The sequence below is a fragment of the Heliangelus exortis genome, chromosome 1 (genome assembly GCF_036169615.1).
Source record: "Heliangelus exortis chromosome 1, bHelExo1.hap1, whole genome shotgun sequence".
NCBI lineage: Eukaryota > Metazoa > Chordata > Aves > Apodiformes > Trochilidae > Heliangelus > Heliangelus exortis.
Genome location: NC_092422.1, coordinates 78,558,113 through 78,580,546, shown reverse-complemented (window position 1 = coordinate 78,580,546; position 22,434 = coordinate 78,558,113). Strand labels below are relative to the sequence as shown.

General features: G+C 40.4%; 2 protein-coding genes across 15 annotated transcripts in view; one reads left to right on the top strand and one right to left on the bottom strand.

Annotated features, from left to right (window-relative positions):
• KLHL15 (kelch like family member 15) overlaps window positions 1-22,434 on the top strand; it is a 31,902-nt gene that overhangs the window by 1,658 nt on the left and 7,810 nt on the right. For 2 of the 14 annotated variants that reach the window (XM_071749947.1, XM_071750028.1), the window contains exons 2-3: window positions 711-804; window positions 12,915-13,626. In XM_071749947.1, coding sequence (XP_071606048.1) covers window positions 12,922-13,626 — 705 coding nt within the window. In that variant the 5' untranslated portion in view covers window positions 711-804; window positions 12,915-12,921. Of the gene's footprint in view, window positions 1-709; window positions 805-2,243; window positions 2,441-2,473; window positions 2,795-3,466; window positions 3,809-4,633; window positions 4,727-10,054; window positions 10,113-12,914; window positions 13,627-22,434 lie in introns of those variants that run through there. The other 12 variants (XM_071750005.1, XM_071749998.1, XM_071750024.1 and 9 more) reach the window with 12 other exon arrangements.
• Window positions 7,753-22,434, bottom strand: part of PRDX4 (peroxiredoxin 4) — a 127,324-nt gene continuing 112,642 nt past the window's right edge. Inside the window, exon 8 of the transcript XR_011727036.1 lies at window positions 7,753-7,770. The gene's annotated coding sequence lies outside the window, so the exon portion shown is untranslated. The remainder of the gene's footprint in view (window positions 7,771-22,434) is intronic.

Here is a 22,434-nt window from a genome sequence, read left to right as displayed (position 1 = left end):
CTTAGCTGTTTAAATTATGCAATAATGCAGTGTAAAATTATGGAAACAAGTTTTTGTCACATTTGCAGCAGCCTTGAAAAAGGATTTAATCCTTGCCAAGAACCCTGTCAGAAATCTAGGAAAAAACCCTACAACTTGCTTCTATTTTAATAATGAAATTATGCATTTTACGTATTCCGAGATACTCTTGTTACTTTGATTCACTGTATTTGGGAATATTTGTGATGTGAAGAAAATCCAGTAAAACCTAAAGGCTGTAAATATCTGATTAAAGCAGATAAGAACATTTCTAGGAGTTTTCAAGTGTATTACACATAAATGTCCTGATTAAATGTTTTAAATTACTCAAATGAAATGGCAAATGTTATTTTACATAACTCAAAAAAATTTGTGCAGAGTTTTATTCATTGCAATACTCTTATTTAGGCTACTGGGAAATACTTGGGAGCTAGCTTTGTGCAGATGCCTGAATCTCTGTGTAAAATAATATTAACTACGGTACTGTAGATACTGTCCTAGTCCTTGCTGAAGGCCCACATTTAACAGTCTCACATTTTTATTTAGGAAGTCAGAATTGAAGCATTATAAACATAGTTTGATTTTTCCTTAGAGGCAAATTGTCTACTGTCAAGGACAAGGAGATGGTTTTTGGGGGGCGGCTTTTAAATTTTGAGAATAAATGTGTCAAAACTTTTTTTTTTTTTTGCTAGGTTTGAGGTCATCTTTGGCAGTGTGTACAAGAGACCTGAAGATCATCTTTTATCTCAGCTTGCCATAAACTGCAAACAGCAAAATGACAGTCAGGTAATACCAAAACAACCCCGCTAGCTTTTTCCACCCTCACTGACCTGCAAAGGTCAGAAGTCCCAGGAGGGCAGAAGGATGTATGAAGTTTTGGTTGTATCACTTCTGGATACAAGAAAACTTATTTTCTGCTGCAGTTTCTCTTTTTTGAAGTATGAGATGTGAGTGGGTACATGCTTGATGCAGCAGAAGAGACACCCTATGAGTAAAGGAGAGAAGGTCCATCGTTTGAGACTAAGGCAGCTGGAATGCTCTCTGTCTCAGCAGAGAGGGAGCACTTAAAGGGTGGCAATTTCACCCTAAGCCCACATGTAACTTTTTCTCAGTGACCGGGGAGGAGGGGCAGATTTGTCACATGAGTGAACAGCTGAGGTGGAATAGTATGGAGCTGGCTGAGTAGAGAGACTCCAGTCCGTTGGGATAAAGGAGTGAATGGCAGCAGGTTGACTGTAGTGTGGAGGAAGCAGGCAGTAGTAGGAGGGCAGCTGAAAAGAGTGGGAATAGCAGTGGGAAGCCTTTTGTGCAGCAGTGCGTGGAATAGCTGGTTCATTGTGTGAAGCTGTGAAAGGTGGGAAAGACGTTCAGCTTGGGGGTGGCAGCTATAGAGGAGGTATGCTCTTGTGTACATCAAACATGGGGTGGGGGGTGGTGGTGAGAAGCTGAAAATAGGCAGGAAAAGGGATAGAAACTGCAATAAACAGGGAGAGGGTGGCAGCCTGTGTCCTGCTATTTACAGCAGTGACTGATGTGAGAGGCGATGGGGAGGTACGGAATAGGTCGCGATTGGTTTGGGGGTGGCAGACCAGAGGTCCGTGTAGTTTTTTTAGTTCACCTCTCGCAATAAAGTAGCAGTTCGTCAGGCAAAAGGCAAGGTGGGGAAAGTAACGTGAAAAGTTAGTGCTGGGGCAAAGCTCCACTCACCCCACGCCGCGCTGCCGTTCCGTCCCTGCGGGCAATGTGCTTTTTGTCGCTCGCGGGCGGCGATGCTGAGTGCCCGTGACCCGCGGCGCTGACCCGTGGGGCTCTGGTGACCCGGTGTCCCACGCCAAGCTGGCAAGGCCGAGAAGGGAGCAGGGCCCAGCCTGCAGTTCCCGCTGCCAGGGAAGGGCTTCAGCCAGGTCCTAACCGGGCCGCCACGGCTCCGGTGGTGTCAGCTCAAGCCCTACCCCCGCGTCCCCGCGGGGCTTGCTGCCGGCTTAAAGCCGAGAGCTGCTGGAGCGCTGCGTGCCGTGGTTGGCAGCAGGGCCCAGCCTGAGGCTGCGGGGTGACAGGGAACATCACGCCCTCCAGCCACGCAAAGTGGACGCTTGTTTTGAGAGCCAGGTGCAGATGATGCTCCTTGGTGCCGCTCTCCCGAGCCGCGGCCGTGAGCTTCTGGCCTCCCGTACGAGGCGAGCTCTCCAGGGGCGTGCCCGGTTTCCCAGCGATTGCCGGTATAGGCTGGAGGGGCCGGTGGATGCGGAGGAAGGTGCGGGTGGGACAGGTCACGCCGCGGGGCGGGGGCTCTTTGCCGCCCCGGGCATGTGTGTCCCCCCCACCCCCGCCGGGCCGCAGGTGGCGGCGGAAGTGACGGCCGGTGCGGGGTGCCTGTCGCGGGGGAAGATGGCGCCTGCGGCCGCGCTAGGCAGCGCAGAAGGTAAACAAGTGTGAGCGGCTTGGGGCGGGCGGGAGCGGCAGGGACCCCGGGGGTGAGGCCAGGCAGGGCCAGGAGCGCCGGTGCCCGCACGGCACGGCGGGGGGCGGCTCCCCGCCTCCCCCTGAGCACGGACCGCGGGGAGGAGGGAGCCAGGATCCCCCCTTCCTCCGCCTCCTCCTCCTCCTTCTCCTCACGGCTTTGCCTCAGCCATTGCCCCTCTATTCAGCCCCCCCCTCCCCCGGCGCCTCCCGCCGCCGCTGCCACCGCCACCCCCGGCTTTATGTTACACAGAGGCCCCCCTCTCCGCCGGTCCAGCGGGAGGAGCCGCGTCTTCAGCGCCGCCGCTGCCGAGAGGTAGGTGAAGCCACCGCCGGGGTCCCCCGTGCCCCTCCGCCGCTGCCCGCCCCCACCGAGGGCGGTTCGGGTCCCCTCCTGAGCTTCAGGGACCCACCTACACCGCGGCTTCGTCTGCCGAGGCAGGTGGGAGCGGCGGGCCGGGCGTGCGCGGGCACCGGGGATGGGGGCGGCGGCGGGAAGCAGGCAGTAGCGAGGCGGCGGGCATGGCCGGGCCGCTCCGGGCCGGGCGGGCGCCGTGAAAGCCTTGTGAGCCCACGGAGCGGGGGATCGCGGCGCGGGTTCCGAGGGACGGCCGCGGCCCCGGAGCGGTACGTCTCCAACTCGGAGCCCGCCTGCCCCGGTCGTCGGGGAGCTCGGCCTGTGAGCCTTGGCTCACCGCGGAGTGGTGCTGAATGTGCCAAGCAGAGAAGCTGAAGTAGGTCATCTGAGTTCCTACCCCGAAAATGGCTATTTTGCGATCGGCGGCGCTGGGGGAGGAAAAAGTATCTGCGAGCAGAACGAGTAGGCTGTAGCTCAGGAGTGGAGTGGTAGTAGAGCTTTGAGCTGTTTGGTAAATACTTAAGTGTCGCTTAAAAATGTAAAGATCTTGGTTTTTTCATTGTTCGGTTTTGGTTTTTGTTTTTTTGTGAGTTTTGGTTTTGTTTCTTTTTCCCTCTTCTTTAGAAGAAGAACGGGAACTATAAAGCTGTTAATGGATAAAAGGGCAGAACTTTTGAAGTCTGGCTTCCTGTTGACTTCTTTGTTGTGTATACTCATCAGTAAGAGAATAACCCAGCTCTTTTACCTCCATTGCCCCAGTTCACAATCAAATCCCCTCAGCATACCACCATGCACCAACAACCTTTCCGTCTTTTCCCTTCCACCACTTAGCCAACATGTTTAATTTCTACCACGTGTCCTATAAAGTTTCCCAGTGTCACTCATCTCCTTTCACTTTCCTGAATTATGCCCTATGGCAGGGTTGGATCTACACATGTGTTGAAATGCCTTTCAGCAAACAAAGCAGAACAGGTAACTTGGGTTATGCTGGACCTCTTTCATTTATCTAGCTGCCAATTTGGTAGAAATTTGTAGAAGTTTAATGTGTTTGTGATTCCTGTCTGACAATTCTGATGTTTGACAGGTCAAAAGCTGTGTCTTCAACAAAAGGCACAGTCTCATTAATTTTCTCAGAAGATGTTAAAAGTATTAACTGAGTTAGCAATAAACATACAGATAATAAAAAATACAATTGTAAGGTTTAGTTGAAGTAGCGTAATTTATATTATAATTATTTTTACAAATATAGTTTAAAAACTGCTTGTAGCACATTACCTTTTTACTATGCTAAAAATTTAAGAGTCTACAAACTTTGGTATAAAAAAAGTATGATTAAATTTTTCACTGCTAAGTACTTAACTTGCCACTTTTTCTGTATAGAATACTCTGTTGTTTTCTTGATAAGTATCTTCACAATGAGAAAAATCACTATTAATTTTTTTTTAGATTTGGAAAAATCAATAATTTTTATCATAATCAAGTATTATAAAAGCCACAAGCATATCTCTCTCCCTCTCATCTCTTTCTTTCTCTGTCTGTAAGGAATGTTGGCAGTTGGGATAGAGCAATCCTGTCCAGTTTGAGAGCAGTGGCAAATCTGTAATTTTCAACACTACCATAATTTAATTCTTAAATATTAGTGATGGTACATGGTTTTATAGTTAAAGGCAATTCTCATTCTTACAGATACATTAAAAATATTTTATACTGGGCACCTATTCTGGTGTCATCATTAGATGTAATTAGAAGATCATTGAGCTGAGGTTGCTTTACATTCAGGAACATGTTTTTCTACAGGTGTAGTGATGCAGTGGTCTCTTAGCCAAATATTTTAAACTGTCTTAATGTCTATGAAGTGCAGTTACATCATCCACATAGAGGACTAACAAGGTGAGAAAATAATGTATATCGCATTTCTGTTAATTCATGGGGTGGAAGTTGAATTTAAATTCAGTTAGGTGAAGTTAAACTGGTCAAGTAACTACAGCTGATGCATACCTCTGTTAGTCTTACAATATTTATCAAGCATGTACTTTCATCAGAATTTTTTCGATGGTCATCCTAAAGCTTGATTTAAGAGCTGAGCTGGAGAGCATATTTATTCACTGGTGGTTGGTGTTGTAAAATGGGAAGTTTCTGACAGATAATGAATTGGTATTAATCTAAATTCAGTCTATATTAAAAATATACTGTTCAATAGTATTTTGAAACAAAATTGTTCTCATCTTTTGTGTGTGTGCTTGTAACATTCAGATCCTTCTGTGCAGACGAAATTGGGTTTGTCCTGGTTTGGGCCAGGATAAAGGTGATTTTCTGTCTTGTACTTTTGCTTTTAGCTAAGTCTCTTGTAAGTAGCTGCACTTGCTGAAATGAACAGCAAGTTTCTCAGGCAGTGTGTGTTTCTAGGACTGATAACACTTGATGTTTATAGTTACTGCTAGAGACTGGTGTGCAGAGCCAAGGACACTGCTCAGCTCTGAGGAAAACATTTTACCCTCCAGGAGGATAAAGAGGTCCCACCTGCAGCCCTCCTTTGGGGAGGAACGGACAAGATAGATGCCAGAATTGACCAAACAGAGCATTCCATCCCATATACGCCATCCTCAGTATAAATTTGAGGGATCACGAGGGCCAAGCCATTGATTTCCTACTTCCAGCTTCCAGCTGCCTGCCCTTCCTGCCTTTCCTGCTTCCCTTCCTTCACCTGGCATCCTGGAAGGATCCCGTCCGTTCGTCTGCCTGTGGTCCTGATCCGTGCCAGCCCATATCTGTGTGTTCCTGCCTCCAGTTCCCGACTGCTGCCAACTCCAGGAGTCCAGCCTGGACTTTCCCAGGGCTGCCCTGCAGCCTCGGTGGTGACGTGAGAGCTATTGGGGGAAAGGGAGGAGGAATGTGGTATCCATTTTCTTGTATATTTGTATATATTTAGTAATTTTTCCTATTTATCATTACTGTTTCATTAAAGTTGTGTAGTTTAGTTTCCAACCCATAAGTCTCTCTCCCTTATTCTCTCTCCTTTCTTATCAGGGAGGAGAGAGAGATTAGTAGAGAGCGTCTGTTACTCGGTTTAATCGCCGGGCCAGTGTTAAACCGTGACAGATTTATTGGCGCCCAACGTGGGGCCCGAGCTAATTGGCTTGAGTCCAGTTTAAGCTTTGACTATTTTGCCTGAATAGTTTGAATTCCAACTCCAGTGGAAGAATGGCTTTGCTGAGCTGGAATCAGACCTTGTTCTTTGGAAATTTCACAGGGTTGGAGATTAAACCAATCATGCCATACCTTTGGTATTTAGGGTATGCGATCTGTCTTTTTGCAGCTGGAATTGCTGTTACTATGTGGTTTGTTTTTTGTAAGAGCTGCTTAAGAACCATCATTGCAATAGGGTCCTCAATACTGATGTATATCATGGTGCATGGTGCAGTAGTGTTTCATACAGAGATAAAAAACTTAGTTGGTAATTACACTCCTAGTTTTAATTTGGGAAATTATACCATTCCATTGTATTTTGGGCTGACTCCACCAGATTTTAGTAGCAATAGCATTTAATTTCTCAATCTTCTGGTGGGTGTTGTTAATTTTTCTCATATATTGGTGAGGAGTAACACAAAAACCACAGTAATGAGGTTGAGCATGCCTTTTTGGAGTCCAAGAGTTGCTGATTGGAGAGTGAGAGCTGCTCCTCGTACAGAGAGCACCCCCAGTCCTGCCCCCACAGCCGCTTCTCGCCCCCCCCCCCACACAAGGGCACAACTCAGATAAGGCCGGCCAGCATCCCCAGTGTTTCTGCTACAGCTGCAGCTGCTGTCTCTACCCCCACAGACACTGCTGCTGCTCAGAAAGCAAGCCCTGCTGCTGCTACTGCTGCAGATACCACAGCCTCTTCCCCTCATAATAAGTTTTTAGGAACAGAGAGTAATATGAGCTGAGAAACCTATCTATTATGAATAAAGTGCATATGAGACCACCTCGAGTTCGAGGCTTCTCAAAAATAAAAAGGAATAAACCACTTTATAGTATTGTACTGTATGGAAATAGCTCGAGACTCCTAAGTAGGGTTCTAGCATACTTGCAGAGATTTATAACCATACTGAGCTGGGACCTAACCCATACTGAGTTTTAGTATGTTTGGTTACAACTAGTTCTGTTAATGCTTCTAGGATAACCATAATGACCTCAGAGACAGCTAAAGTGTTAAAAAAGTGCCACCGCTGTCATGAACTGATGGGGATTGCTCAGAGGTAGCAACATGGGTAGAGATTATGAGAGAATCTGTCCTGGTCAGATGCACATCCCTAAGTAATTCTTCATGCAGTGTGGACACTTTTCAGGAATACCTAAGGTTTAATTTCTAGAGTACTGGGAGTCTGGTTCCTCTGACTGGCAGTGACTGGTAAGCTTATACTCTTCACTTCTAAAATAATCTGGTCTTAGGGGAATTTTGCCATGAGCTGGGTCAAAACTTCAGCATGAACCTGCCAATGTGTTTAAGGTTTGTTGCTTCCCAAACTTAACAGCTTAATGGGTTTCTTTGTTTCCTACATCTGCAGTTGTTACAGCAATGGCAATTTTTGATGTGGTTGTTGGTCTGTCTCACATCTATTTCATTCTTTCTGTTGCCATTCATGGGGATTTATGATGGAAAATGGTGGGTCAGACAAGGTTTATAGTTTCAGTGTCAAACCATGTTAACAGAAGTTTAATTTGGTGCATAAATTATTTATACTGTGTAAATTTATATTTATACACTCATTGCATTCTTCCTGATTGCAGTACAGTGTATTCTAATACCCAGTTTTCAGGGAAGAGTATGTGCAGTTCTGAATATTTTGCTTGTATGTGCAAATGAATGCGTGTATATTATTTTCATACATGTGTATACTGCTTGACTATGGAGAAATATCCTATTTGTGCAGGAATTTTTTTTTTAACAAAATGAGGGTCAAAGAATTCTGCTCAAAGCAGTCTTTGCTATGCACTTCACTAAACAGAGCATGTGTAGTGGCTTTAAAATTTTCATTTAAATGCATGTGTTTGATAGATGAGAGGCATTTGATAGATGGAACAGATTATTGGCTCTTTAAGCTCCATTTTAGTACCAAAGTATGGTTCTGTATGTCTGGTGAAATAACTTTACATTAGACTCATAGATACAGTGCTTTATTATGTAAGATTTTGTTACTCAGCTGTGTTCATATAGGTGCTTTCTCAGAATTTCTGAGGTAGATAGAATGAACAGGTACTTCGCTATCTATAAACAAAGCTTACTAGTTCTATCTCAGCATCTCAAATGAGTTACTAAGAAGGGTAGTAAAGGAAAGCAGAAACCTGCCTTTCAGCTCCTGTGCTGGTGTTGGTATTATCAATACTTTCCTAGACCAATACAGTTCTATCCCTAGAAAGTGCATATAAGCCTATGCATTACATAAACACACTTACTATCAGGAAGTGTTGCTTTTGGATGAATTTTTAAATCAAACAGGTCATGAGCGAAAAGCAGCTATTCCATAAGTCCCTTCTCAATCATCTTGGCATTTAAGATTCTCTTTCTTCTGCTTGTGACTAAGAGCCTCGGACAACCTGAGGAAAGAAGGTCCTCCTTGCTTAGCAAGAAAAAGCAGTCTGGAACAGGGTTTTCCGACTTTTATTACAGCTGCGGAATAAAGATGAGAAATCAGTGTTCCAAGTAATTGCTTGTACAGTCACGGCAGAGTATACTCTGTTACGCATTGTGTGCTATAAGAGGAAGAAATGTCAGGAAAAGCTAATAACGTTAAGGGTCTTTCTCTTTTGGCTTTTCCGCAGAGAATCTTACTTCCTGTGCTGCATTATACTGATCAGCTCTAGTATGCGCAGAACAATGCAGAATGTCAACTTGGATTTTCCTTTTATTGTTTATACATTGGGATTCTTTGTTCCAGGCTTCTTATGGACCACTGTAGGCTGGCGTGTTTTAGGATTAAGTGTGTTACTGTATTCTGCATGCCTGAAGATGTAACTCAGAATTTTGCATTTTTATCGAAAATATGAAAAAAACCCCACGTTGTGTTGTTGTCTTCTGGGAAATAAGCTGCAGCATTTGAATAGTGCATAGAATTACATGTGAGGTTGCAAGTGTGTGTGTGTGGGAGGAATGGCATGTCTGTGCTTTATAAAAATCACTAAATTTGAGAGTATTTTGCATTGCTTTTTTAAAATATTTGAACTATGACATTGCTGTTTGTTTTTGACTGAGGATATTGACTGTAGAAACTGGGATTTTTACCACTGGATCATCATATGCATTTAACTATCTAGTTTCCCACTTTCTGTGCAGTTTTAACCCCTTGTGTATTTGCGCTGGCCAAGCTGTAAAGAAAAAAATTTTAAAGAAAAATGTACCTACTACTCTGTGTAGTTTTATGACAAAAAACGGTATTTTCTGATTTTATTTAGTGCAGTAAAACAAGTAGTCTTTTGCTTTTCACTCATAGAATCCTGAAGCTTCCTAAGATGGTGTAATGGTAAATTAAATGCTGTCTGATGTTTGGGAGGGAAGATATATTGAGATTGAAAACTATAGATTGAGTAAAATAATGGAAGTAAGGATGTAAAAACAAGGATTAAGTGGCTTAAATCCCTCTTTTTTAATATTTATACAGTAATAATTTCAGAGCATTGACCACTTTGTTACCAGTGTAGGGTGCAGATGACATCTGGTTTCAGTACATTTTTACAGAATAATCAATTTTAAGGAGATGTGAAAATTTGAACCCTAAACAGCGTTCCCTAAATACAGGGGCTTTTAAAATGTATTTTGGTGATTCCTGTCATCTTATTTTCTAATAGATTTAAAATTTGAAGGGTAGTAGCTTATATCTGAAATTTTTTTGCATGTATTTATATTATTTCTATTTAACAACAATGCAAAAAAAAAAAAAATGCAGTCTCTACACAAAAGCAACTTGATCACAGAATCACAGACTGGTTGAGGTTGGAAGGGCCCTCTGAAGGCCATCTGGTCCAACTCCCCTAGAGCTGGTTGCCCAAGAATGATGGCAAATTTTTGGGTTTTGTGTGTTATTTATTTACTTTGTTCCCTAAAATGAACACCAGAGGTGCTTCTCTGGATTTAGTGCATTTACCATTTGTCTCTGCTTACCTTTCCTTGCCACCTTGTCTTTTTTGAAGCCTTTTAAAACTGTCCTATGTAGTAGTTAATTTCTCTCCTGTTATTTGCAGAGTACATATCTTTCACAAGTTAAGGGGGAAGAGCCTAGTATGTGTTTGGAGCTTACTGGTATGGTTCTTTGTTGTTCACATGTGCAGTAATGTATGTACTGTTTTGAAAAAATCCTTTCTGTGAGATTGCCACCTGCATGAGCCTGTGTGATGGGAGTTCCTGTTATTTTCAGATTAATGTATGTTGCTTCAGTCACCTGGGGGATGTTTGCTTCATTTCTGCTTTTTCCCAACATACTGTTGTGTTACTCTGTTCACATCTCACATTCACAAATTCTAACTGTCCCATCCTCCTTTTTCCATTGATCTTGAAATTAAATCTGAGATACATGTTTTAGTTTGTGTCCTAATGTAACTTACACAGTTGTTCTGTCTGAGAATCCTAGTAACTTTTAAACCTCTTGGCCAGTTTCAAATAAAACAGAGGCATCGTTGTTTCAAGCTGTTGTATGTTTTATGAAAACAGGTGGCCCATTTAGAGGCAAGTGACCATTAAATCTCTTAAACAAGCAAGACTAAAGTATGAGCTCAATTATTATTAAACATCAGAGGACTGGGGGCATGAGAGAAGGAGTTACAAGTGCTCTAGTGAAACAAGAGAAAAAGCTAATAGTAGTGTTTACCTTTTTGTTTTGTTATCAGAAATGCAATTAGCAAAAATCCTGTGAAGACAGGCTTTATGTTGCTTTTTCAGTTTGTTGCTTCTTTTTGAGGTGATAAGAGTTAGTCAAGTAGTTCTTTCCTTGTCTGCTTTTGTGTTAGAATTGCTAACAACTAAGGAAAATATTTGATGGTAATTTTTCTTTCTGGTAGGCATGTGCTGTGTGCTGGAATAAAGGACTCACAATATGAAGCTCAGGAGCAGTTTGCATTTTCTCTCTGTTGTCAGTGACATTGAGGGAAGCACGCTAGCATGGATACTGGAAATAAAGTGCATCTTGTTCTCTTGCTGCTGCTTTTACTCTCAGGAATTTGAATTTTGTCATAAGGCCTTAATTGTCATGAGCACTACTGGCATTGACTGACAGTGTGGGAGCAGTGCTGATTCCATGAGGAATGGCTACAAGCACCCACTTACCATTTTAGTTTTGAATAGACAAAAGAGTATCTCTGATTTTGTTTTCCAGGGTTGTGCTGTTGAGTTAAGGAAATGACTCTCCCTTGATGAGAGTCAAATAAAATAAGTTCCTGTAGAGTGGCAGCAGTCGAGCACGTGGTGCGTGAGGAAGTGGGAGGAACATGATAGCTGCTCTCTGAAGCTGAGAAACCTGGGTGAACTTGGAGACTCTTCTGGGCCCATATACTGCTGTAAAGTTCTCTAACCTTGAAAATCAGCAGGTTTTAGAAAGTTTTTCATGTAGATTCCCATAACCAAAGCATTGTTAACTTCAGTTGTTACAGGAAATTCAGTTTCATGCACAAAGAACTGAGTGAATGTTGCAGTGGAATTTATCCCACCTCATTTAAGGTGGGATAAAGAGAAACAAAAATCTAGGAGCTGATTAATGCCAAAAGGGGAATATGTTATTCTTTTCCCTGTTCCTGCTGAAGTGTGATACCCTGCCCTCTGCATCAGGTTGTTTCTTGTGCCGTGCCCCCTGTAGTGTCAGTCAGAAGTCAGCTCACTGATAAGCAGAAAGCTCTCAGGTTTTGAGGTTTTGTGTGTGCTGCAGGGTGGTAGTGTGTGTGTTGTTGCCTCCCACCCTTGGTTTGGTTTAGTTTAGTTTTCTGTCAGGGTTCAGAGTTGCATTGGCTTCCTAGAGCAGTCCAGTGAGCCCCCAGAATGGCTTAGGGTAAGCAGCAGGAGGTCGGACCTAACAAGGAGGACAGAGAGCACTTGTTGCCCTAGTGATAAATTCTCAGATTGCTTCAAGCTGCCTGTGTAACTTCACCCTACCAAAATTCAAGGAAGATGAGCAAGGTTTTGAGAAATTCCTGCATTTTGAACATGTTTTGATTTGGGTTTTTTATTGAATATTAATCTTCTTAACTTTAACAGGGTAGGATCCTGCTAGTATTTAATTTCTTTTTGCCTTTTTTACTTACTGACTAGAGCTTGCACGTAAGTAGCACCGCATTTGCAAGTGTTCAAATGCTTAGTAAGCAATTAAGTTTGACTAAACCTAGTAAACAGAATATTGTTTACTGTGCTTCTATTGCCTTAGTATTTTGCACTTCGTAAGTCTCACCAGTAAATTAATCCCTAAAATAAGAACAAGGTGGGGGCCGGGGGTAGGGAGAGGACTACATTGTTACAGGAGAAGTGAAACTCACAAGCTTAAATAGTATCTCTGAGCCTTTTTAGTTTCTTAGAAGTAACTTTTGAGTAAAATAACATTTTTTTAACAAGACTAAGTTATATATTTTTTTAGGTTATGTCTTTTGCAGATCTACTGGAGCTTGTTTCTGAAGTTAAGGAAGTTCCACTTCCTTTCTGAAACCTTTGATATTCAAGAGTGGGTGTTTTATTGCTCCCCTGAGATAAATTCCATAGAAAGATTGAAGAGGGGAGAGGACAACCTTTTTAGCATTGCATATTTATTATCTGATCACTAAGTTGTTTGGAATCCGAGTTCCACTAAACTGAGGAATCACTTTTGACAGTATTGCATAGTTATTCGTGTTCATTATCTTTCCTTCAAGCTGGGAATATTTTGGGTGGAGAAATATTTAAAGTTTGTGGTTTAAGTAGTATATTAAGTTGATCTTTCAGCTGAAAACAAAAAGGATGGTGAAGATTTTTAAGTCTTAATAAAAGCAGTCTCAGTTAGGATTTGTCTGTTCAGGAAGGGCTTGTGATATGTTATTAGAAATAACAATTTATTTTTATTTTTATTTATATTTTTTTTCTTCCCCCCAGGTGATTCATGGCAGGGGACGTGGAAGGGTTTAGCTCCTCCATCCATGACACCAGTGTCTCTGCTGGATTCAGAGCACTGTATGAGGAGGGATTGCTTCTTGATGTCACACTTGTCATTGAAGATCACCAATTTCAGGCCCATAAAGCACTGCTTGCCACCCAGAGTGATTACTTCAGGATTATGTTCACAGCTGATATGCGAGAACGAGATCAGGACAAAATCCATTTGAAAGGCCTGACAGCTACAGGCTTCAGTCATGTCCTTCAATTCATGTACTATGGAACTATTGAACTGAGTATGAACACTGTTCATGAAATCCTTCAGGCTGCCATGTATGTCCAGCTCATAGAGGTGGTAAAATTTTGCTGCTCTTTTCTCTTAGCTAAAATCTGCTTAGAAAACTGTGCAGAGATTATGAGACTTCTGGATGATTTTGGTGTAAACATTGAAGGAGTCAGGGAAAAATTGGACTCCTTTCTGCTAGAGAATTTTGTGCCGCTCATGTCCAGACCTGACTTCCTTTCCTATCTGAGCTTTGAGAAGCTCATGTCTTACTTGGATAATGATCATCTGAGCAGGTTTCCAGAGATAGAGCTGTATGAAGCTGTTCAGGCCTGGCTGCGCCATGATAGAAGACGCTGGAGGCATACGGACACCATCATTCAGAACATCAGGTTTTGTTTGATGACACCATCCAGTGTTTTTGAGAAGGTTGGTGCATTTGAAAAGCAATAAGACAGGATTAGGATTAATCATTTAGCTAGGGCAGCATGCCATTACATAGGTAAGATCCTCAAAACTGTTGGGAGGAGCAAAAAGGTAGAATTTATGTTTCCAGTAAACTCTTAAGAAGGCAAACATCTAAAAAGATTGTCATCTGGTTAGTAGAAAATAGTGTGTACAGTGGCTGGAGAACAGGTAGGTTTACAATACATGTTTTTAAGTGACTCCATATGGAAAGGAGTTCCATAAATAAGATCACTTGTATCCAGTTTTATTTCAATTGTTTGGTTTTCCACAAGTTGCATCTTGCTTTCCAGAGATTTTATAGCTATTTACGGTACTTAGGGCATATATTGTGATAATTGTTATCAGTATAATCAAAACATAGTGACTGTAGTTTTTACATGTTTTAAGTACAGATTTTTTTATTTACAAATGAAAACCAGTATCTGCTATTAAATCATCAGGGTGTTTTTGTTGTTGTATCTTCAGTGCTTGTCCTTTGACACAGCAGTCAGAAGTAAGCCCTGATCCTGCAAACTACACATACATTTGGTTCTACACAAGGCACATAATACAGTCAAAAGCTACTGATGGTATGAAATGCAATTATTTACTTTAAGTATCACAGGAATCTTTGTAACAAGTGATGTAAATCCAACTGATAATTGTATGTGTTAAGAAGCTAAAGAGAACAGACAAAAAATGTTGTTTTCTAGTTCTGAGTATCTCTCAACAGTAGAGAATTAAAAATCTTATGTTATCAGCTCTCTTGCAGGCTGGCAATGGTAAGAGTATTCAGGTTAGCAGTTACTTAAACTATGCTGTTTTGTTTTAACAATGTTAATTTTGTGTGAAAAGAGACAACTTCAACTTGTGTATTTTTCATTTCTCAGTGAATTAATAGGATTTAAGATCCTGTGGTTTTATTCAGCTTCTTACAAATTAATTTCTCATATCTTTTTACTTTGGTATGTATACAAATAAGGTATTGTTCTTGGTGGTGGTTTTAAAGTCTACTAGATCGTTTAAGCAGTAATCCTTACACTTATTTGTATTTTAAACTATAAAATCCATTGGTTACTTCAGAGACTACTAGTGAGGTGTTTTTTTTGTTTTGTTTGGTTTTGGGTTTTTTTGCATGTGTGAATTGAGTAGAGGAAGTAACAATACATAAAATGTATCTGTGGTCCTATATTAGCCTATATGTTATAGACATAAACAAAATAAATACCTAAACATACTTTAGAATAGTAATGTAATGGCTGTGTTGGGTTGGGATAAGGTATTTTGAACAAGTAACAGCTTTGCTTTGCAAGATAGTTTTAAGTGTCTTGTTTTTAATACTGCTTTTACCTTATTCTTACATCATACCTTATTCCTACATCATTTAAGCCCTTCAGTAGGAAAACTGATTGGATTCACAGAGTATTTTTAAAGTCAGTCTGATAAAGCCAGACTGAAAGAAAAGTCTGCTTCAGTTCCTTGGCTTTTTGGGACACAAGTTTTCTTGTAAGCGTAAGTAAAGAGTAAATGTTGGGTCTTCAGCATTACATTTACCTATAACTTCTGGAGCTCGTTTTGGTATTAGTGCTGTAAAACAGTGCTTCTCATGTCTTATCTTGATAGCTACAGAATGGACAGATTGGTACAACTTCAGGAGAGAAATAATTTTAAGCATCCCAGTGTATGTAGCCACATGTAAAAGCTTTATATGTGAATACCCTTTCCATTAATTGTCTGTGGGATCAGAGAGAAGCCAGTGCAGATTCTGGAGTGGGACAACAGAGCAGGGGGAAGCACAGCTAAATAAGTATGCAGTTAGTTGCTGCAGCTAGGAATGTATCTGTGTTTTGCCCTGGCTAGAGAACACTGAGTAATCCAGCATGACAGGTGACAAAGGACAACTGCAGTTGGAGATAACATCAGGATGTAGACCACACTTATTTCTTTTTTCTTGTTGTTTTGTTTTTTGTTTTTTTTTTTTTGTAAATAAAAAAGCATATCTGTTAACTGTTCTAGAAATAACCTGAGAACTCACTTTTGTGTGTAGAAAGTAGAACACAATGGTAAAACTGCTTATTTTTTTGAGATCCACAGACAGAAGTTACCCTTTTCTTAAAGCCAGTAAATACTAAATGCCTTTGTAAATGTACCAAATACAATCTGAGGTTGACTGTTACGGTTCTGCAAACTGTGTATACGCTGTCTGGCTTGTCATATGTACTCTTATGTCATCTTTCTAATACGCATTTCTAAGATGCCTGTCATTGTAGTATATAAATAACTTGGAAAAATTAACTTCACAAGTCACACTAAGGATACTTTCAGCCTCCTAAGACAGTCTATTTCTTGCATCATTTTTTGGAAAATATTTACAGCCTGAGTGGGATGGCTTGTCCTTTTGAAAAAGGAATTGATGAATGAGTCTACATTTATACCTGGAGGCTAGTGTGCATTTGGAGTGAAGGTGCAGCCTGTTTGGTTACTCTAACCTGTCCTGGAAAAACTGCTTTTGAAGTGTGAATAGATACTCCTTTTGTTCCTCAGTGCTTAAAATAACTGTAGATGTATGAGGGAAAATGGAAAGATAAATAAAGTAAGGATTTGAGGAATAGTTAAGAAATAAAGGCAAAGTGTATGAGGAGAAGTGTTAGTTCTGCTATCCATGTTACACTTGCCCTTACTCAAAATGTATCTTTGAGGAAGGTTGGAGATAAAAAGCTAGAGGGTGTTTCTCCTAGATCATTGGTTTATTCTGTGTTTTACTGTAGGCAACCATGTCATGATTTCCCTTCATACGCTGCCTAAGCTCCATTTAGTTTGTGTACTTCTTAGTTTGAACTGTTCTTTCAAAATCTCTGTCCTTAAAATGGCAACCTTTTTTTTTTTTTTTTAATGTCCATTCTGTAGCACTGTTATGGCAAGCCCATGCTGATTTTTAAATAAATAGCTTAAATCAGAAGCTTGCTAGTTATTAGATGCATCTGTTTCTACTTTAGAGGTAGGATGAACAGAATATTATTTCTGAGTATGTGCTTTGCTGTGCCTGGATAATGATAATATTTGAGCATGTTATTGTATGTGACTTCACCTTTGATAAATGTGCTGAATTTTTTCCTTTTTTTTTTTCTCATTTACCTGCATGTCTAGTAATTTCAGATGTATCTGCTTCTACAAGCTTATGCTGAAGCTTAGAATCAGATGTGTCTAGTGGATGAGGTTAGTGGGCTCCTTTTATCTTGAAGAGGTGCTGCCCTTTTTTATATCTAAAGGTTATTACTAACCTGTGGTAGATTTACTAGCAGTATCTGTTACATGCTGAACATCTCAATTCTGCCATATAAATTGTTGGCTTCACTCTGATTTGATAAATTGCTTAGATTCCTGCTTGACTGTGGTAATTTCTCTTGCCACTTTCTAAAAAGCAACCACAAAATACTCAACTTCGGGGCATTGTCCTTACTGTGCAGAGGCAATGTAATCTTGTCTTAACATGATTAGGCTGAAAAACAGTGATCTGTAGCCCTTGCAGAATAACCCTTCAGGCCATTTACTGACCAGTTTTTGTGCTGGACATGGGTTATAATTCAGTAAACATCTGTGCTGGAAAAAGGGAAGGCACAACAGCTTTCTACAATGCTACCTATCTTCATGTTCAGTTGCAAAGAAATCTGGGTTCTGCAATTCTAGAGGCACATGTGTGATTTTTTTGTTTGTTTGTTTGTTTTAATTATTAGGTTTTTTTATTATTTTTTCTATTTGGCGTAACTTTGTTTTGGTATAAGTGTGTTAACATTATCAAAATGTTTGTTGACAGGCTTATAAGTGTGCTTAGAATATGGCCAAAGATAAGTAGACATGAAATTAATAAGGATTCTATCTACTTGGTAGGACTGATGGATTTTTAATTTTGATTCAGCTTGATCTCCAGTAAAAAAAAATCTCTTTTCAAGTAAATAGAGGAATTTGCTCTCTAGGAGTCTGATACATTATTCATTGAAAAGGTGTTTCCATTTACTTAGTAGTTGAGTTTGAGTTTCACCACTTGCGTATTCAGAATTGGCAGTGTTAGAAAACTTAAATAAGCAGAGTTGTATAACCTTTGAAGCAGTTCTCTGCTTACGTGATTAGAGATGATAGGGTCACATTGTGAGCCATCCAGATTTTTCTGTTTTGTTTTTTTTTACCAGTTCTACAGAAGGAACCAGGCTAATTTCCACCCCATGTAATAACATGTCAGGATTTAGGCATCAGGTATACAAATAATATATGTTTAGTTTGGGCATTTCAAACAGCCTTTCTTTATGGTTTTGAAAGCTTTTTCGAAAAAATAGAGTAAAGTTTTAAGTGGTTGTAATGGAAAAATGAAAAGGTAACCTCTAGATACTGAAGTCAAACTTGTCTTACAGAACATATACCTTGCATTTCATTGCTCTTCCTGTAACTTATTAATTTGTTTAATTGTTTTAAGGGAAATGGGGGGAAGTTGATGGACTTGATAAGTTGCTAAGATAGGATACATCTGTTCTTTTGTGGGGAGCAGTTTTCAAATTAGAAACTAATGGCTTACATTTTTAGATTACTTTTTTTCATAGAATATAACTGGAAATTTCTGAACTGCTGCAACTAGAAAAGCATACATTATAATACAGCAGAAAAATGAGCAGTTATTAATAGCTGCATGAATTTGGAAAGCCAGCAGTTTTTACTCAGTGTTTTAGTCATTTAAAATGAAGAAGAGAAAATCCATTCAAGCTCCAGTTTGCTATGCCTGGAGGGATAGTGGTGATTTTGGTGAGGTTTTGAGGCTTTGGTGTTGACTGCTTAGGGGAGTGAGTAGAGAGGTCTAACTGTTTTCTTCACTTTTTTATAATGTAATGACACATTTGATTTTATTTATGCTGTTATCTGTCTATGCAGCTTAAGGTCTGACTGTGAACCACTGTAATGATGGTTGAGTTGTAGTGAGTTGTGAACAGGGTTAAATCCAGTTGGCAGCCAGTCATGAGTGGTGTTCCTCAGGGCTCAGTGTTCGGGTCAGTCTTATCCAGTATCTTTTATCACTTATTTGGATTATGGGGTCGGGTGCTTCCTCAGTAAGTTTGCAGACAACTTGGGCAGGAGTGCTGATCTGCTCAAAGGTAGGAAGACTCTGCAGAGGGACCTGGACGTGTTGGGCTGAGGCAGTAGTAAAAGGTTTGACAAAGCCAAGTGCCTGGTCCTATAGTTCAGTCACGACCCCATGCAATGCCACAGGCTTGATAAGAATGGCTGGAAAGCTGTCCAGCAGAAAAGGACCGGGGGGGCTAGTTGACAGCTGGCTAAATGTGACCATCAGTGTGCCCAGGTGGCCAAGAAGGCCAACAGCATCCTGACCTGCATCAGAAATAGTGTGGCCAGCAGGAGCAGGGAAGTGATCCTGACCCTATACTCGTACCTGACACTGGTGAGGCTGCACCTCCAGTCCTGTGTTCAGTTCTGGGCTTCTCACTACAAGAAAGGCATTGAGGTGCTGGAGTGAGTTCAGAGAAGGGCAACCAAGCTGGTGAAGGGTCTGGAGAACACATCCTATGAGGAGAGGCTGAGGGAACTGGGAATGTTTAGTTTGGAGGAGGCTGAGGGGAGACCTTATTGCCCTCTACAACTACCACAAAGGAGGCTGTAGTGAGGTGAGGAGTTGATCTCCTAAGTGAACAATGACAGGACTAGAGGAAATGGCCTGAAGTTGTGTCAGGGGAGGTTTAGACTGGATATTAGGAAGAATTTTTTTACTGGAAGAGTAGCCAGGCAGTGGAACAGCCAGCCCAGGGAGATGGTGGAGGTACCATTCCTGGAGGTATTTAAAAACTGTGTAGATGAGGCACTTCAGGACACGCTTTAGGGGTGGGCTTGATGTACTTGTTTGTTTTTTTGTTTTGGTTTGTTGCTGGGTTTTTTTTCTTCTGGGTGGACATTTGGACTTGGTTATCTTAGAGGTCTTTTCCAGCCATAACAAATCTGTGTGTGATTCTTGTGGTAACTGGTAGATGATGCAATGAGAGAGTTCTCAATAGATTCTCCATGGAGCTCTTACATTAGGGCTGTGTCCCATCCGGACCTCTGTAAGAAGGTTTTGTCCAGAAAACTGGAGAGAAAGTATGGGAAAAAATCACATGAGCAAAATGTTAGCTCTTGGATTAAATGCCTTTTTTACAATAAGGCTGGGATTGATAAGGGAGTCCAGATTAAACTTTGAGACCCTTTGGCAAGATAACAGAAGAGTCTTTAAACTTCTAAAATGCTAGGAAGTTTTCTGTGGTTTTTTTTAATCAATTCAGAGTTGATGATGTACTCTCAAGAATGCACTTTTTTTTACTTCAGATTTCTTTGCACTTAGTGTGTATTTTCATCTGGATTTGATGTTTTGCAGAAACTTTTTCTCTCTAATTGAGTATATTGGTAATTAGGTGCGTGCTCCTTCTAGAGCATTCGACTGTAATGGGAAAATTTGTCAGTAAGCTCTTGGCTATCTCTTGATACTTCTGATTGCTACTTACTTTTGAACACTGAGGGGCTTTCTTCAGTGTATTTTTGGTGTCAGCTCTTTTACAAAAAGCTTACTGAAGGCCATGTTCTTTATTTTATTAGAACTAAAATGTATGCATAACTTAGAGTTGTATTTTAATACCTAAACCCATTTTAATGCTTCTCTTTTTTGGTTTTCCACAATTAAATATATTAACAAATAATTAAAAGTATGGTGAAATTATTCAGAAGTGTAGGTGTTTGCAATATTTTCCTTACTATGGGCTTAATAGAATTTTTTATTAATGCTGTAAGATTTCACACAGACAGTGTGTGAGTGTGAAATGGGCAAACTGACCCACATTTGTTTTGTCTTCTTTTGCATCAAGCAGCTATGAGCAGTCTGTTCATTCATACAGGCATATCCTAACATTCATTTTAGACCATCAGTTGAGTCTCAGGGGAGGTACTGTTCCTGTATAGTTGGTGAAAGGTGGAAGGCTAGAAACCCTGATTTTTTAAAAATTTTTTTTTCCTCACAGCAAAATCTAGGAAGACTTCAACTACCTTTTCTTACCAAAATATAGATATTCTATCACTGCTTTGTTTTGTGGGCTTTTTTTTTTCCCCCAGAATATTGTAAGAATTCCTAGGGCTTATGAGTTTCCATGTTCCTCTCATCAAGACTGTTCTTGTAGGTAGCTTCCCCATGAACTTCAGTCTGAAAGAATTGTTTATAACTGGTACTTGCATTTGCTTCTTGATGTCTTTCAGGTTAATATAAGAGATTGAGGCTTTGCTTTGCTTTGATATTAATCCTTTTGTTGAGATAAGTAGTAGTAAACTACTAATAGGTTGATTCCTTGGTCTTGAGATTCTGTCTCTGGAATTAGAGATACTCCTTGCTTCATTTTGCATGTTTTTGTGGGGTGAGATTGAGGCCATGTGAAGGAATAGAGTGGTGAGATATGTGAGGCTTATTTCAATTCCAGTTTCTGGCTGGCATTTCAATTTCTAGATCTAAAGACAGAATTGTAAACGTTCAGAGAGAAAGAAGAAACATTTTCCATTTCTGCCAGGCTTTGCTGGCTTGCTTCACATAATAAGAATGTTGAGCCTGTTTTCTTCAGTAATCATACAGAAAAACTTGAAATACATATAGAATGCACAAAAATGGTTTCTCTTTTTTTTTAATGATAGCGCCAGTTAGGGCACAGATAGTTATGCTGTTTTAAAATTTGAAAGTTGCTTTTAAGGATAATGTACCCCCTACATGATTCTTTGTTATTTTAACTTCCTTTTTCATATTTTGTAAACTATAAGGTTTTTGCTGTGGTTCTCCCAGCACATTTTTTGTATTTTATGTTCCATCTTTTCAGACAGGCCGGGTATATGGTTTATTCTAACAAATGCTACATGAGCATATCCCCTGTACTTGTATGGTACATTCTTTATTTGCAATAAGAAAATAGATCTGTTATTTCCTAGAAGAGTTGGACTTCTGTGAATGTTTTATAAGCACCATATCTAAGTAAACCTTCTTGCTCTGTCATCATCTCTGGTAAAAGCAGTAGGAAGAAGCTGGATATTACTCCAGGAAGAATATATGCAATCTGCATGTGACCGTCATCTTTTTTCAAGCAAAGAGAAGTTGAACTTGTCAAAACAAAGAGGGGGAAGAAAAAGTGTAAATAAAAACATCACATCACTGTAACTCTTTAGCCATACGGTGCTTTACACTAGTAGGTTAGTATTCAGGGTTTTTTTGAATATCTGGTGTGTAAAACAGTCTCAAAATCTGTGTGAATCTTGTCCAATAAGATCTTTAAAAAAATGTTTATCTGACAGAAAAATGTCTTAATTACCATACAAGAAAGATAAATTATTAGCAGAATGCTAAGAAAATCTTAACCTGTTTATGGAACAAGCAACTAAAGTCACAAATTACCAAGAATATCCGTTTCCAAATTCACACCATCACCACCCTTTAGTGGTGGTACAGGCTGGTATCTCCTGGGTCAGGAAATAGGAGGAGGTGAAGGAACAGTTGTTAAAAAATAGTAGCTTCTTATGTTACCTTATGGTTGCTTTGAAATTTCAGAGTGGTCTGACATTTTTTCAGAGCATTGGTTCTCTTTTTGGAACTGGTGGGAACTAAAGGCATTCAGAGTGTTTGAAAGCAATCCAGTTTTATGTGAAAAAACCTTGGACTTAGGATCAAATATGACAAGAGGATTTGTGGATTTGGCAGTGTCTAGTTGAGTTTTTGTTTGTTTTAGAAATGTATGT